Source organism: Erythrolamprus reginae, chromosome 9, assembly GCF_031021105.1.
Source record: "Erythrolamprus reginae isolate rEryReg1 chromosome 9, rEryReg1.hap1, whole genome shotgun sequence".
NCBI classification, from domain to species: Eukaryota; Metazoa; Chordata; class Lepidosauria; order Squamata; family Dipsadidae; genus Erythrolamprus; species Erythrolamprus reginae.
In genome coordinates, this window is record NC_091958.1 from 4,099,951 (window position 1) to 4,118,050 (window position 18,100).

The window sequence follows — 18,100 nt, forward strand, 5'->3', positions numbered from 1 at the left end:
GTGGACAATACAAAAATATTGATGAGACTGCTTAAAAGCCTTAAATTTGCAGGCATTTCAACAATGAGCCATTCTTTATTTTTTTAAATCAGATTGCTACTCTGCCTACTAAATTCAAATAATTATATAGAACACATTTGTTTAATCAATCAACAAAGGAGAACACAAAGAAGGAGGAGTCAACCTATTCTCCAAAGCACCTGAGGGTAGAAACAATGGGTGGAAACTAAGCAAGGAGAGAACCAACTTAGAACTAAGGAGAAAATTCCTGACAATGAGAACAATTGATCAGTGGAACAGCTTGCCTCCAGAAGTTGTGAATGCTCCAACACTGGAAGTTTTTAAGAAGATGTTGGATAACCATCTGTCTGAAGTGTTGTAGGGTTTCTTGCCTAAGCAGGAGGTTGGACTAGAGGACCTCCAAGGCCCCTTCCAACGTTGTTGTTGTTGTTGTTGTTGTTGTTGTTGTTGTCATTATCATTATCGTTATCATTAATATAATTCTTATTCACTGAAGAAATTCACCCTTTCTCCAAACACAAGAACTTTGAGCAGACTTTAATGGTGGCACAGTTGTTAGAATGTATTCCAAATATACATGATTCAGAGTATAAAACACCCAAATTTTCAGCTTCTTTTAGGGAGGAAAAAGGTGCATCTTATACTCCAAAAATATGGTACTTTTTCATGGAAAAAAAGTAGGGTTCAAGCTAATCTGAAATACCATCATGATGCTTGGTGAATGATGGTGGATGGTTATGATGCACTTATGAGTTGTTCCTTGACGCTGGCAGTATACAGGTTTAATTAAAGAATAAATAAAGGTATACTGGGTGTGACTGCTGCATTAAGACGCAATGAATATTTTCACTCTTTTTAAAAATAAAAAATAAAAACAGGAATATAGTTTGACCTGGAAAGTTATTGGTTCCTGCTGGTGTCTTCAGCTTATTGTCTTCTTTACTTCAAAATGTCAATAAGTTGGCTAGCTTCAAGAGTTGTTCTTTGAATCAGTGCCTTCACCTTCTAAAAGCCTATTGAACTCATTACTTTCTGAGTGCAAACTAGATTAATATTCATAAATACAGGAATGCAGATATAATTATTGGCTATTCTTAATATAGGACAACAGTTATTTCAATCACAGAGGTGCATAAATGTACTAATAAGGGCTTGCTGGAGCCGCAAATCACCACAGCCTTCAAAACCTACCACCCTTGATCAAATCGATAGTGAGGTTCTGGAGACCTCACCTACAAAAAGATATTGACAAAAAGATATTGACAAAATTGAACGGGTCCAAAGACGGGCCACAAGAATAGTGGAAGGTCTTAAGCATAAAACGTATCAGGAAAGACTTCATGAACTCAATCTGTATAGTCTGGAGGACAGAAGGGAAAGGGGGGACATGATCAAAACATTTAAATATGTTAAAGGGTTAAATAAGGTCCAGGAGGGAAGTGTTTTTAATAGGAAAGTGAACACAAGAACAAGGGGACACAATCTGAAGTTAGTTAGGGGAAAGATCAGAACTAACATGAACAAATATTATTTGACTGAAAGAGTAGTAGATGCTTGGAACAAACTCCCAGCAGACGTGGTTGGTCAATCCACAGTAACTGAATTTAAACATGCCTGGGATAAACATAGATCCATCCTAAGATAAAATGAGGTCTTTTTCTGCCGTCAATCTTCTATGTTTCTATGTTTCTATGATAGTTTAGCATTCTGAGGCTGACAATCAATGGCAATTCCATATTTTGTGTTCTCTCTAATGACAATTGTTCCCGTCCCTTTTCATTTCTTAATCCGAGGCAGCGAAGAGCCGTCTGCCCTCCCTTCTCTCTCAAATTAATATCAATAACTGTGCTCTAATTATTGTGCCAGTTTCACTCCAGTGCAATCTGCTGGGTCATCACAAATGCCCTAATCAAATGTGGCTGAAACGGCATGTTCTTTCTCTGCGGGTAAAAACATCGGGAAAAGGGAGAAATCAGCAAACCAAGCTAGAGGAGATTCAGTTGCAGCATCCTTTGATGTGACCAGTGGCAAAAGACCAAGATTGGGAGTACAGTGGTACCTCATGATACGAACCCCTCGTCGTACAAACAACCTGAGATACGAACCCAGGGTTCAGAAATGTTTTTCCTCTTCTTACGAACTTTTTTCTTCTTACGAACCCGCCGCTGCTGCCACTGCAAAGCCTCGCCACCCAGCTGTCGTCTTTTGAAACAGCCGGTCCTGAACCCAAACTTCCAGGTTTGGCATTCGAGAGGCCGCCGAGAAGCCCCCTGGCTGTTTCAAAAGGTGACAGCTGGGCGGCAGGGCTTCTCAGCGGCCTCCCGAACGCCGAACCCAGAAGTTCGGCAAAAGTTCGGGTTCGGGAGGCTGCTGAGAAGCCCCGTCACCCGGCTGTCACCTTTTGAAACAGCCGGGGGGCTTCTCAGCGTCCTCCAGAACCCGAACGCCAAACCCGAAACATCCGGGTTCGGCATTCGGGAGGCTGCCGAGAAGCCCCTCCGGCTGTTTTAAAAGACATATTTCATTATTTCATTCTTTTAGGAGTGGGGACTTGCCACAAAACAATCCATGCCTATTTGAACTCTCAACTAGCTTTCTCATTTTTATTTGGGTTCATTTTTTTAGTTCTTCTTAAACATGATCCTCTTTTCCTTTTAAGGTCTTTTTTTTTGACTGTTGCTTCTCTTACTATTCTAATCCTGTGGGAACATCTCCAATACACCCAATCAGGCTGTGAAAGAGAGGGTTTTTCTGGGTTTCCTTCCCAGGGAAAATCCACCACCTAACATGAACACAGAGATTGTTCATGGAATTCAGTGATGTTTTCATTTCCCCCAAGCTAAGCAGGAAAGAACAGAATAGGAAAAACAAACTTTAGTAGTTACTAGCAATTTTGTTAATAATTTCATCACCAAACGGATGGTTTCAAAATATTACCGCTCTAAAACATTAGTGTCCTAAACTTTCCAAGGAAATCAGATCTCCGTTGCAAGCTTTGTGACTCTAGAATGAAAGAAGACTTAAATAACGTGGCACCATTGAAATTTGATTTTCCAGCCAACATTTGGTCAGGGGAATATTGGATTTGAAGGCATTACTTTGTTTAGAAACTAAGTGTGCCTTTTTATAAAAGGGCATGGGAACACAAGACATTGGACGAATTCATTTTGGAACCATTATTTTGGTGAAATAAGGACCCCTTTTTTTTGTTGAACAAATGTAACAGAATGCAGACAGAAGATTCCAGTATGAGGGGTACTTAGTACTCTCTGAACTTGTTTGTTTTCTTACAGATGTTTCATTACCCAAACTAGGTAACATTATCAGTGCTAGAAGGGTGTAGGTTTTGTGGAATGATGGAGGAGAGGGAGGAGGAGGAGGAGGAAGAATAAGAAGAGGAGGAGGAGGAAGAAGAAGAAGAAGAAGAAGAAGAAGAGGAGGAGGAGGAGGAGGAGGAGGAAGATGAAGAAGAAGAATAAGAGGAGGAGGAGGAGGAGGAGGAGGAGGAGGAGGAGGACGACTGTTGGGGTCATTGATGCTCTCCGAGCTTCATTGTTTTCTTAAAGATGTTTCATTACCCAAACTAGGCAACATTATCAATGTTAGTCAGTTCTAATATGTGTGACTTAGAGGATGCCATTCTTCCCAAGTTCTGGCACCAAGAAATTGTTGTCTTAGAAGGCAAGGAACTTGCAGAGATCAGTAGAAAAGAGGAAAGTCATCTTAAGGAGCAATTTTTAGGAACTCAATATGTGGAGTTTAGCTCCAGCAACCAACAATATCCTTAAGAGTATATGTGCTTTACACCACATCAGCTGGGGAATATAGAAAAGTCAGGGAGTTTTGCACCGTTGCTTCAGTCCCAGATATGACATATTAGAAAGGCAGGGAGAGTAAATGTCAGAGGAGAGAGATGGTTCATCCCCTAGCAACTGCTCACAGTTGCAGAAAGCTTGAAAAACACACCCCGAAAACAGAAAATAATTAGTTTAGGAATCGGGAATGTGGATCACATGAGGCACAAATTCAAGTGCAAAACATTTTCCCAAAAAAATTAGGAAACCTTGACCACTTTTAAGGCTCAAGAGTGTCCAATAGTCCACAGCTTACTTAAGGGAGCTTTAAAAAAAAATCACTGCCAACTAGAGGTTGTCCCAAACTTACATCCATTCATTTAGTGACTGTTCAAAATTACGCTGACTTATAACCGTTTTTCATGCTTATAACCATTGGAGCTTCCTGGTGGCCAATGATCAAAACTCAGATACTGGGCAACTAACTCGTATTTAGGATGGTTGAATGTGGTCAACTTTTGCGACTTCCTAAGAAGCAAAGTCAATGGGGAAGCCAAAGCATTTTGGCTTAACAACTACAATGATTCATCTAACAATTGTGGTTGTGAGAGGTTGGCAGTTCTGTGTTAGCAAAAACTTCAGAAGAGAAGGATTTAGGGGTAGTGATTCCTGATGGTCTCAAAATGGGTGAACAGTGCAGTCAGGCGGTAGGGAAAGCAAGCAGAATGCTTGGCTGCATAACTAGAGGTACAACAAGCAGGGAGGGAGGGATTGTGATCCCGCTGTATAGAGCTCTGGTGAGACCCCATTCAGAATACTGTGTCCAGTTCTGGAGACCTCACCTTCAAAAAGATATTGATAAAATTAAACGGGTCCAAAGATGGCCTACAAAAATGGTGGAAGGTCTTAAGCATAAAACTTATCAGAAAAGACTTCATGAACTCAATCTGTCTAGTCTGGAGGACAGAAGGAAAAGGGGGGACAGGATCAAAACATTGAAATATGTGAAAGGGTTAATTAAGATTCAGGAGGGAGTGTTTTTTATAGGAGAGTGAACACAAGAACAAGTGGGAACAATCTTAGGTTAGTTGGGGGAAAGATCAGAAGCAACATGAGAAAATATTATTTGACTGAAAGTAGATGCTTGGAACAAACTTCCAGCCAACGTGGTTGGTAAATCCACAGGAACTGAATTTAAACATGCATGGGAAAACATATATCCATCCTAAGATAAAATACAGGAAATAGTACAAGGGCATACTAGATGGACCATGAAGTCTTTTTCTGCCATCAATCTTCTGTGTTTCTAAAATGGGGCAAAAATCAATTGACAATGCTCTCACCTAGCAACAGAAATTTTGGGTTCAATTCTGGTCATAAGTCAAGGACTATCTGTATATCTTTTTAAAAAATTATCAGATGTTCTAGAGAAGGTTTTCCTAACCGTCCTAGTTAAGAAAATCTAATCCTCTAAATCCAGATTTTTTTCCTTGTCTTTTTGATTTATTTCATCCATAAAAGCCCCCCCCCCCAACAAAACAGCAAACACAATGTCCTTTTCAAACTTCCATAGTACCTGGATGAAACCTCTCAGGTATAAAAAGCAGGGTTAAAGCTTCATGGACCATTTGGTCTCCACTTCTCAGCCTGCCAAACTCACAATGCATAGTTACATCAGCGCCAACATTTTAATTTGACACCTGTCTTATTGAAATGAGTGTTTGGCTATCCACTTCATTTATACTACAAACATCACGGTTCCAAACCCCCCCAAAAATCCAGAGCCAAATTCCAAAGTTCAATGCCCCCAAGAAATAGCATATGTCCACATTTCATCCAGCTTTAAATCAAGATCTTCCTCCGTGGTTCTGCACTGCCAGAATGAAAGAGATAATTGAATTCCAGCAACCACCAACCAAGGTCACAAGCTTATTCCCCAAGTCCATGTTGATATTCACAGTAGCCAACCATTTAAGCACACAAGCTTTTCAAGACACACAGAAAACTAAAGCCACAGCAAAGGTCAAAGTTTGCATGAATACAAAATTAGGAAATGTTTCTTAAAAATTAAAAGGCTGTCACTCTACCATACAAAGTCAAGTCAAAACCACAAAGGGCTGCTTGTTACAAGGATAGTGAATTGTTAATACATTCCAAATGTGATAGGAAAACCCAGACTGCAATTGCATTTTTTTTTTGTCTGTGTGGGGGAAAAAAAAGAGAGAGAGAGATGAAAATAAGATTTCTTACAATTCAGAATCGGTTGGCCCACTGCGAACGCAGATGAATGTTCAATGTGAAAAACCTTTTGCTGAAATCCCGGAATACATTCTAAATCCTTGGTGAACGTAGGGAGCAGCACCTGGAAAAGCAAAGAAATAGAGAGTTTTTATTATCTGCTAGTTCACCTTTGATGCCAGCTCTTGCAAATAGCAGCATGGACGGATTCAACCTTTGCAAGATGAGAAGGGGTTCCCATCCTTTAAAAATTTGCTCAGCGTTCAATGCCTTGGGGCATAGAAAGACATTTGGCACGAACTGTAAGAGAGAAGGACATTTCTTGTGTTGGGGAAAGGGGGACAAATTATAACAACGAACATCTGTCAGGTGTGAAAGACCAGATCCACATGTGAAGGCCCAATTAAACTGATTTATTGCTCAACAGCCTAGGCATAGGAATCTTCAAAACTAACGGTTAGCACCTGCTTGGGGTTAGTTAAAGGTCAACAGAATTCCACAGAAATTGGATTAATCTGTTTTTGCTTGCTAGGGGGATTCTAGACTGATTCTATTTATTTGGATCAGTGGAGCAGCTTGCCTCCAGAAGTTGTGAATGCTCCAACACTGGTAGTTTTAAAGAAGAGGTTGGATAACCATCTGTCTGAAGTAGTGTAGGGTTTTCTGCCTAAGCAGGGGGTTGGACTAGAAGACCTCCAAGGCCCCTTTCCAACATTGTTGTTATTATTATTATTTATTAGTTGGATTTCTAAGCTGCCCAACTCCTTATGGACTCAGGGCAGCATACAACAATTTAAAATCCTTCCGAGGTGGGTCAAATGAGGACCCGGATTGTGAGGGCAATAGCCTGGTTCTGTTAAAAAAGTGCTATTGCTAACATGTTGTAAGCCGCCCTGAGTCTAAGGAGAAGGGTGGCATAAAAATTGAACGAATGAACAAACAAACAAACAAACAAACAAACAAACAAGTCTCCAACTCAACCGATGGCTTCGGCCTGACAATATCTCCCTTTCTTTCCCCGAGTTTACATCTAAGAGACTGCGGAAGCTTTTTCTGTCAATCTGATGAGGTAGCAAAGAAGGAAAGCAAGGACCGAGAGTGCTTAATGACAAGACACACTGGCAAGCTCAGACTTAGCAGATGGACAACATTTCTCATCTTTAATGGTGTGTGCCAAATTTTGTCCTTTTGTTCAAGTGATCCACTAGAGGAAAGGAAAGAGTTCACAAGGTTTACTCCTTCCATAAAGTGCTGACTTAAGCGTGTCATGACTAATTCGGCTTCCTGTCCTAACCTGCAAATCATCACAACACCATCCACAGCTACCAGATAAGAGCGTCAGTGGTGCAGTGGTTAGGAGATTGACGGCAGAAAAAGACCTCCTGATCCATCTAGTCTGCCCTTATACTATTTTCTGTATTTTATCTTAGGGTGGATCTATGTTTATCCCAGGCATGTTTAAATTCAGTGTCTGTGGATTTACCAACCACGTCTGCTGGAAGTTTGTTCCAAGCATCTACTACTCTACTACTACTGCTCTACTACTAATTGTGCAGAATGCAGCTGCAAGAGCAATCATGGGCTTCCCAAAGTATGCCCATGTTACACCAACACTCCGCAGTCTGCATTGGTTGCCGATCAATTTCCGGTCACAATTCAAAGTGTTGGTCTTGACCTATAAAGCCCTTCATGGCATTGGACCAGAATATCTCCGGGACCGCCTTCTGCCGCACGAATCCCAGCGACCGATTGGGTCCCACAGAGTTGGCCTTCTCCGGGTCCCGTCGACCAAACAATGTCGTTCGGCGGGTCCCAGGAGAAGAGCCTTCTCTGTGGCGGCCCCGACCCTCTGGAACCAGCTCCCCCCTGAGATTAGAACAGCCCCCACCCTCCTTGCCTTTCGCAAACTCCTTAAGACCCACCTCTGTCATCAGGCATGGGGGAATTGAAATATCTTCCCCAGGCCTATACTGTTTATGTATGGTATGCTGTGTGAATGTTTTTAAAATTATGGGTTTTTAGCTTTCTAATTATTGAATTTGTATTTTATACTGTTTTTCTGTTGCTGTTGTGAGCCGCCCCGAGTCTGCGGAGAGAGGCGGCATACAAATTTAATAAGTAAGTAAGTAAGTAAGTAAGTAAGTAAGTAAGTAAGTAAGTAAGTAAGTAAGTAAGTAAATAAATAAAATATTACAATCTTTTTGAACTGTTGCCTTCTGGCAGAAGATACAGAACAACTAAAACTCAACCTTTCCTGAATAGTTTTTATCCCAGAACTATACTCACACTTAACAATGAACTAAAGGGTCATCAGCAGTGAGTTGTTGGACAGTATTACTTGGTCTGTTGTGTAGATGTTTGGGTGGTTCAGAGTGGGGAATTTGTGGTGGGTGAGGCATTTTTTTTTTTGGGGGGGGGGGGGCATTGTTATGTGTGTTGGGCATCACATGACTTTTTCATTGTCATTGACAATTTTGTCGTATTGACAATGACAATAAAATATTTACATATATAAATAAGAAACTCAGCCAAAGTCAACCGCACCCTGAGTTCTCCATTGTTTCATTTTGTTTTCCAAGTTTTACAAAGTGTCAGAGAGACACATTCCGCTGTAGTGTTTAGCCCTTTCAATTCATTTGCACTTTCTTTGGAGGCTGGCATCAGCGGTCTGTTAATTAAACTGACAGGGGGAAATTGCGGGTGTGATTGTAAACCTCATTCTGTAACATATTCTCCTTGCATTTTTCTCACGCAGCTTTTTCTCAAGAAGGTGAGACTCTCTGCACATGGTAGAAGCCTCCATAAAAAGTGATTAATTAGCAATATGTTTACCTAGACTCAAGTGTGCATGTGTGTATGCGCACTTGTGTTTGTGTGCAAGGAATGAAAACACAAGCTAGACATTGTTCAGCCGACGTATGCCACACGCCTTCAATTAAAGGGAAATTTAGCCAAGCAGACACACACACACACGAGAGAATGCAATTAAATGTTCTTTATCCAAACACAAAAAAGAAGCAAAACTCCCTTTTAAACTTCAAAGGGATTTCTTGTACAAACAAGGCACTCTTGAATATAGACAGATAACGGAGTCCAGCAATAAATCCAAGCAATTCAATTCAATTCAATTTATTAGATTTGTATGCCGTCCCTCTCCGAAGACTCGGGGCGGCTCACAACAACAATAAAAACAATATTCTAGCGAAAACAAATCTAATATTAAAAAGCACATAAAAACCCTATCATATTTAAAAAGCAAACAACACATACATATCCAAACATAAATATAAAAAAGCCTGGGGGAAAGGTGTCTCAACTCCCCCATGCCTGGCGGTATAGATGGGTCTTGAGTTATTTATTTATTTGATTTGATTTGATTTGTATGCCACCCCTCTCCATAGACTTTTTACGAAAGACAAGGAGGGTGGGGGCAGTTCTAATCTCCGGGGGGAGTTGATTCCAGAGGGCCAGGGCCACCACAGAGAAGGCTCTTCCCCTGGGGCCCGCCAAACGACATTGTCAACGGGACCCGGAGAAGGCCAACTCTGTGGGACCTTATCGGCCGCTGGGATTCGTGCGGTAGCAGGCGGTTCCGGAGGTACACTGGTCCAAAATAAACCAGTAATTGTGAAGTTCATCACAAGCTATTGTTGTTCAGACGTGATAAACACTCGCAATGACTTTATATTCCAAAGTCCGGGAATCCAAACAAAGTCCTGAGCACAATCCAGAAACAGCAAGGCACGATCCAAACCAATACGATCAGATAATCTTCCACACTGCGAGGCCGGCACGCTGCCAATTTAACAGCAGCCCTAATTACTTGAACCCCATCCAAACACAAGTGGACTCAATTATCTTCTGTAATACTTTTGAAGCTGTTCTCTCCTATGCATAGCTCTACGCATGCGTGGGTCTATCATTATTTCCTCATCCAAATCTAATGAAGATAAGGAGGGCTGGCTTCTTCCTGGGCTGTCTGCCAAGCCCCCTTCATCCATCCCACCAACACTCCCTTCTTCAGAGGATAATTCACTGGCCGACTCTGTCGGCAGCAAAACAGGCCTGTGACATTTGGATGTTTCCCCCACATCCACCTCCACAGTCCTTGGGGCAGGAGCTGGGCCAGAGCTAATCACAACAGAAATGGTGCTGGGGAAAAACCAGTGTATCTGGAGGAACGTAGAAACATAGAAACATAGATGTCTGACGGCAGAAAAAGACCTCATGGTCCATCTAGTCTGCCCTTATACTATTTTCTGTATTTTATCTTAGGATGGATACATGTTTATCCCAGGCATGTTTAAATTCAGTTACTGTGGATTTATCTACCACGTCTGCTGGAAGTTTGTTCCAAGGATCTACTATTCTTTCAGTAAAATAATATTTTCTCATGTTGCTTTTGATCTTTCCCCCAACTAACCTCAGATTGTGTCCCCTTGTTCTTGTGTTCACTTTCCTATTAAAAACACTTCCCTCCCGGACCTTATTTAACCCTTTAACATATTTAAATGTTTCGATCATGTCCCCCCTTTTCCTTCTGTCCTCCAGACTATGCAGAATGAGTTCATGAAGTCTTTCCTGATACGTTTTATGCTTAAGATCTTCCACCATTCTTGTAGCCCGTCTTTGGACCTGTTCAATTTTGTCAATATCTTTTTGTAGGTGAGGTCTCCAGAACTGAACACAGTATTCCAAATGTGGTCTCACCAGCGCTCTATATAAGGGGATCACAATCTCCCTCTTCCTGCTTGTTATACCTCTAAAAGTAACCCTTTTAATTTAAATTTTGCACTGAGCCAGATGAATGTTGCTAAGGGTTCGCCACAGAGATGAAGGAAGGAAATAAACAGAGACAATAACTCACATATTACTTTGTGGAAGGTGTTGTAAGTTCAGCTCAGCAACTAAATCTATCTTTTCTCCTCTCGGGAATAATTACAAGATGCTGGCCCAGCCTTGATGAAATTTCAGATGAATTTTTCCTGTTAGCCATGCAATTTCCAACGCTTTCTTCTCGATATTAAACTAGTTGTCATCCCCAACTTCACACCGGTCTTTTAAAATTATTATTAATTATATTTTTAAACTGTGCAGCGCCTGGTACATTCGCTTCCTGTCTTATGTGTGTGTGTGAAAAAAATACCTTTTATGAAAACAAAATTGCTACTTTATTAGAAGTAAAGGGCTACTTGTCTCCTTTAAGTCTTGGCTTTGAAAAGTTTATGGTTGCAAAGAAGTACCGGTACAAACTTGTCTTGACAAAGAAGAACGAAGAACAATAATCCTAGACCTATAACCGTCTCTTGGTTGGTTCGGCCCGCACAAAAGGTGAATGTAATGGAGGGCAATAAAACAACTTTATTGCAGCTGTCCACACTCTGCCACCTTTCAAATATGTTGGAAGAGTAACGTTCCAAATTTCTAGCTGAAAAGATGATGCTGGCTGTGGGATTGTGGGAGCTTCGAATCCAGACTAGTTGGAAATGCTGGGTGTGGAGATTATTTTCTGTACAGGTAATCCTTGACTCCATTTAGCGACCATCTGCAGTTACAAAATCTCCCTTCCTAAAGATACCTAGGACCCAAATTCAAAGTTCGGAAGGGCTTCAACTCTATTATTCTCTTATTCTGTTTTTTCTGAAGGGCTTCATTAACAATCAATCACAGCTTGTCTTCAGAGGTTGTGGGTGCTCCAACACTGGAGGTGTTTAAAAAGAGACTGTTGTGGTTGGCTCTGGCCCAGCTCCTGCCCCAGGGAATGTGGAGGTGGATGCAGGGGAAACGTCAACATGTCCTAGGCCTGTTTTGTTGCCGGCAGAGACAGGTAGTGCAGTTTCCTCGGACGAAGAAGAAGGTGGGAGTGACTTGGAAGAGGGGTCTTGGCACACAGCCCAGGAAGCCAATCTTCCTTATCTTCGGTCGATTCGGATGCGGAAGTCTTGGACCCACGCAAGCGCAGAGTTATGCGTAGAAGAGACCAATTGAGGACATATTACAGGAGATAAGAGAGGACACCTGTGTTTGGGTGGGGGCTCCAGTAATTAGAGCTGCTGATATAAATAGCAGCGTGCTAGTTTGGCCGTTGTGGAAGATTATCTGATCGCAGTTCTTCAGGATCGTGCCTCGCTGTTTCTGAACTTTGTGAATTTTTCATGCCTTTGACACCAAAACAGAGTAAAGTGTGTGTGTGTTTCACTCCGTTGGAAGAAGGAGAGCTGTGACGTTTCTTCACAGCTGCTAGCTAAGTACTTAAGGACTGATTAAGGGACTTGTACAGCCTACAAGGTTGTTTTGGGGAAGAGTGCTCTGTGCAATACAAAAAGGGTGAATTTTTCAAACGTGTGTGTGCCTGAAATTTGTACCCTTGAATTTTCGGGAGGCTTCTACCAGAGAGCCTGGCAGAACAGAAACTAGACAGCCATTGGTCTGAAATGGTATGGGGCAGCGATGGTGAACCTATGGCACGGGTGCCACAGGTGGCACACGGAATCATATCTGCTGGCTCATGAGCCATTGCTCTAGCTCAGCTCCAATGTGCATGCGTGTGCCGGCCAGCTGATTTTTGGCTCGCACAGAGGCTCTGGGAGGGCGTTTTTGGCTTCCAGAGAGCCTCCAGAGCAGGGGTTAGCAAACCTTGGCAACTTTAAGACTTGTGGACTTCAACTCCCAGAATTCCTCAAGTCTTAAAGTTGCCAAGGTTGGAGGCCCTTGCTCCAGAGGGATGAGGGAGGGCGTTTTTACCCTCCTTCAGCTCCAGGGAAGCCTTTGGAGCCTGGGGAGGGCAAACACGAGCCTACTGGGCCCACCAGAAGTTGGGAAACAGGCCGTTTCTGGCCTTCAGAGGGCCTCTGGGTGGCGGGGGGAGCTGTTTTTGTCAGAAAATTTCTTCTTACTTCTAAGTTGCATCTCTCTTTAATGATCTTCCACCCATTACAAAGCCCACAGATCCTTTGGATAATAAGCCAATGCCCTCTTCTAAGAACTGGGGTGGCGCAGTGGTTAGAGTGCAGCATTGAAGGCTACTTCAGCTAACTGCTAGCTGTAGTTCTGCAGTTCAAATCTCACCACTGGCTGAAGGTTGACTCAGCCTTCCATCCTTCCGAGGTGGGACAAATGAGGACCCAGAATGTTGGGGGCAAGAGATTGATTCTGTAAACCGCTTAGAGAGGGCTGTATGCTGCCCCCAGTCTGCGGAGAGGGGCAGCATACAAATCTAATAATAATAATAATAATAATAATAATAATAAAGCACTATGAAGTGGTATATAAGTCTAAATGCTATTGCTCTTCCTTCCTTCCTTCCTTCCTTCCTTCCTTCCTTCCTTCCTTCCTTCTTTCCCTCTCTCCCTCCCTCCCTCTGGTTAGAATGTCATATTGTAGGTATATTCTTCCCAGTGCCAGCAGTTCGATCTTGACCGGCTCAAAGTTGACTCAGCCTTCCATCCTTCCAAGGTGGGTAAAATGAGGACCAAGATTGTTGGGGGCAATATGCTGATTCTGGAAACCGCTTAGAGAGGGCTGTAAAAGCACTAGGAAGCGGTATATAAGTCTAAATGCTAATGCTATTGCTATTCTCAGTGACAAAAATGTCATGCTACCTCACTTATGCCCATTTTGTTGATGTCAAAAGAGAGAAAAAGCCATGGTTGCTCCACAAAAGCTTGCCAGGACTTGCTTCAATGCAGAGTTCCAGCTTCTAGAACACCCCCACCCTCGCTGCCCAGAACATAAAATTAATTTCCAACTAGTTGCTCTCTCAATGTCATCAAAATAGATTGGGCAATTTCAGGTTTAGAAATCATTTTCTCAACTTGTTCCACTGTAACTCTTCTCAATTATTTATCGCCTTTGGGGGCATTAGATCATAAAGCCATAAGCTCCAGACTGCTAATTTCATTTCAAAGTTTCAAGTTTCTCAGCACATATGGGCAGCAATTAGATTTTTCACTCACAACTTAAGTATCATTTTCGGGCCTCAAAATTGTCTTCGGCGGCACTGCGGCAGCGCGCAAAACCATCTGCCAACAGGACACGGCATATGAATCAAAGAGATAGATAGATAGATAGATAGATGGATGGATGGATGGATGGATGGATGGATGGATGGATAGATGGATGGATGGATGGTGGATGATGGATGGATGGTGGATGGATGGATGGATAGATGGGTAGATAGATAGATAGATAGATAGATAGATAGATGGATGGATGGATGGATGGATGGATGGATGGATGGATGGATGGATGGATGGATGGATGCATGGATGGATGGATGGATGGATGGATGGATGGATGCATAGATGGATAGATAAATAGATAAATAAATAAATCTGCCTCTACCAGGGATCAAACTCACAGCCTCCTGAATGTGTGGTGAGAGCTCCACCTCAAACTAGAATGTGCAAGCATGTGTGCATGCTGAAATGTGAAGACTAGCTGGCAGTGTGCACATGCCTGGTTTGGGGGCATTTTCAGGCCATTTTCTGTCGCTCTAGTGCCCACAAAGACTAGCTGACATGCATGACGGAAACAGGAAGAGCAGATGGCGCCGATGCGATTATCCACAGAGAAGGCTCTGCGTGCCACCTATGGAACACGTGCCACAGGTTCATCATCACCGCTCTAAGCATTTCCAATGCGATATGCATTTTCAATGTGCACCTTTTAATCCCCGTGTAATGGTTTCTGAGGTCCTCAGACAATAGAACCAGTTGGCAGTTTTAGTTCCTGCAAAACAGAGGAAGGATTTTTTTTTTGTCTTTTCAAGGATTAAGTTTGAAGTGTCTTTATGGATTCTGAAAATAAATCTTCCAATGATGTATCCCCACTGTATATCATTTTTTTAAAAAATCCAAGAAAATTCACCATGTAATAAAGATGTCATTGAGTTTCGGTCTTTAAAAATCTGCTGAAGATTTTTTTTTTTTTTTAAACCCATGTTGCATTATCTTTGAAAATAACTATGTTGGTTCACGAGTTAATTTGTGCTCCATCGTAAAATGATTAAATGCAAATTACTGGTATTACCTTGCTGGAAATATATTTTTGCAACAAAAGAGAATATTGTAGGCATCTATTACCATTAAAGCCCTTATCTGGGTAACAAAAATAGACCAAAGTACTAATGGACAAGTGAAGGGTTTTAATTGTTTAACGTTAGGCTGCCTTAACTGCAATAGTGGGATAACGGAATTTATCTAAGCATTCTGGCCACAAAGTGCATCTAAAACAAGTGCCTACACACACACACAGTCTCTCTCTCTTTTTATGAAGCCTATCTATCCACTTTCTTTCTTTTATGGCAGAGAAGGACATTAGCTGTATTTTATTACTGTTCATATAATTGCAACCTTGGAGGGAACAAGGACTTTCATTTCTTTCAGCCTCTCAAGTCCTGAAGCAAAAACCGGAGCCATCTAAAAAATTCCTCACCTACTTTAAGACGCAATTGCTGCTCTAACTTGCTGAAGTGACGAGACTTAGAGAAGTTCTGTCTAGGGATAACGTTAAGTCTGGTCTCTGGGGTGAGCCAAATACGAATTATGAAGGGATCTTTAGTCTTTTAGTGTTTGAGGGCAACTTCAAAGTGTTTCTATTCCTTTTGACTCAGTGGATCCAATGTGCTTCTTTTACCTAGAAGAAGGGAAGGAGGGAGGAGATTGATAGTGATAGGAGGAATAAGGCTGGGGAGAGAAGAAGGAGGAGAAGAAAGAAGGAAAAAGGAGAAGAGGGGAAGGAAAAGTAGAAGGAGGAGAAGGAGAAGGAGGAGGAGAAGGAAGAGGAGGAGAAGGCAAAGAGAAGGAAGGAAGGAAGGAAGAATGGTAGGGATAGGAGGAATGAGAATGAGAAGTAGGAGGAGAAGGAAGAAATAAGAGTGGAAGTGAGAAAGGAGAAGGAGAAAAAGGGGAGAAGGGAAGGAAGGGAGGGAGGGAGAGAGAGGGAAGGAAGGAAGGAGAATGGTAGGGATAAGAGGAATGAGAATGAGAAGTAGGAGGAGAAGGAAGAAAGAAGAGTGGAAGTGAGAAAGGAGAAGGAGAAGAAGGGGAGAAGGGAAGGAAGGAGTGAGAATGGTAAGGATAGGAGGAATAAGGGTGCAGAGAAGTAGGATGAGAAGGAAGAAAGAAGAGTGGAAAAGAGAAAGTAGAAGGGGAGAAAGAGGGAAGGAAGATAGGAAGGAAGGAAGGAAGAAAGGAAGGAAAAGGAAGGCAGTTTTTGTTCAGCAAATCCGATAAACCAAATCTTTAAAGTGGACTACCACCTACTCAGCCAGCTAAGTAATTACATCAAAAATGACCTTTTTGAAGGAATAAAGCTTCTTAGAATTAGAAGTAGCTACCCATTAAAGATGAACATTTGATACTCAAGCTTTATTTTATTTTTTAAAACCCTTATATCTATCATAAATTAATTAGATCCACAGATAATATGGTTCAAGACCCACGTCCATAATCATTCATAATTTTGATTTTATCAAAATAAGAATAATAGGATTTTTTTTAAAAACCTTCCACACCTCTGAAGTCATGCATAAAAGCATTGCTGTTGATCCCAAATCCATTAAGAAGTCTTACAAAAGATTTTGATGGTGAAAAGTAAAAGCTTATACACTTGAAAAAGCATTGAAGACACTCCAGTAGGGGAGAGTTATTCTTATTAATACTTTACCTTAGCTCAGAAATAGATAAATATTTGACATTGATTGGATAATTATCCATTTTAGATGATTTCATACAAAACACACCGAACAAAGAACATTCAAGATGAAATACAACAGGGAGATGGACTTTAAAAATCAAAATCCATCTTGATACCATTGTTTAAAAATGTAGGGATCACAATTGTTCTCGCTTGGTCATTCTCTTCAACAACAGTCAACAACAGAAAAAATAATATGATAAATTTCAGACAGCTTAAAGAGGGGGAAATAGCTACAAGAGAATGAAGAAGCCATCTCAAATACCCAATAATAAAAAAAAACAGGAATTTGGAAAGCAGGAGGCAGTCAAACCTGTTGCAGGTACAGAAAGGGAGATTTTCAAGCTCATTATTTCTTTTTTAAAAATGTGATTCCACTAATACAACTTTATATCATTGGAATTTTCCTTAGCGTTTTGTGATTAAACATTGTTTTATAATAACAACAAAGTTGGGAGGAACTTTGGAGGTCTTCCCTCCTTCCTCATATATACTATCGACTATTAGTTAATAGTTATATACGTACTACTATAAATATTGTATACTGTTATATACATTATCTAACACTGTTCTGTTGGGCTCTCTGGTAGACTCCTCCCAAAAATGCACAGGTACAAATTTCAGGCACACACACATTTGAAAATTCAAAACAATGTTCTTTATAATGAAAATTCACTTAAACGAAGCCCTCTTTTGGTATAGCAAAAAGCACTTGTCTCCAAACAAACTGGTAATTTGTACAAGTCCCTTATCAGTTCTGTGATACTTAGCTTGCAGCTGTGAGGCAATTCACAGTCCTTCTTCTTTCACAAAGTGAAACACACTTTGCTCTGGTTTAGTTTCCAAGCGGGGAAAAATCAGCACACAAAAGGTCAAAGTCAGTAAAGCAGTCATGAAACACAACAATCAGATAATCCTACACAATGGCCAAACCCACAGGCTGCTCTTTATAGCAGCCTCACTAATGACCACAGCCCCACCCAACCACAGGTGGCCTCATTTTCTTTGATAATAATCTCTCAGTGGTTGTTGCCTATGCATCGCTCTCCGCATGCGTGGCTGTATCATTAACTCTTGTTCTGAATCCAAGGAGGAGCTAGATAGTTGATCTCCTTCTGAGCTGACTGACAAACTCTCCTCCTCCTTGTCACTCATGTCTTCTTGGTCAGAGGAGCCTTCATCAGCAGATTCCACCGGGGGGTGGGGGCAAAACAGGCCTGCAGCATGTGGATGTCTCCCCCACATCCACAGTCCTTGGGGCAGGAGCTGGGCCAGAGCTAACCACAACATAACACCCATTAAGATTTAAGGTTTCATCGATCACATTTTCCCTTCTTTATAGCGTTTGT

General features: G+C 41.6%; 1 protein-coding gene across 2 annotated transcripts in view; it reads right to left on the reverse strand.

Moving 5' to 3' along the window:
- Positions 1 to 18,100, reverse strand: part of CDH13 (cadherin 13) — a 553,953-nt gene that overhangs the window by 409,316 nt on the left and 126,537 nt on the right. Inside the window, exons 1-2 of one of the 2 annotated variants that reach the window (XM_070761896.1) lie at positions 6,268 to 6,314; positions 6,066 to 6,177 (exon numbers count right to left, since the gene is read on the reverse strand). In XM_070761896.1, the coding sequence (XP_070617997.1) occupies positions 6,066 to 6,177; positions 6,268 to 6,294 (139 nt within the window). In that variant the 5' untranslated portion in view covers positions 6,295 to 6,314. Of the gene's footprint in view, positions 1 to 6,065; positions 6,178 to 6,267; positions 6,315 to 18,100 lie in introns of those variants that run through there. The other variant, XM_070761895.1, reaches the window with a different exon arrangement.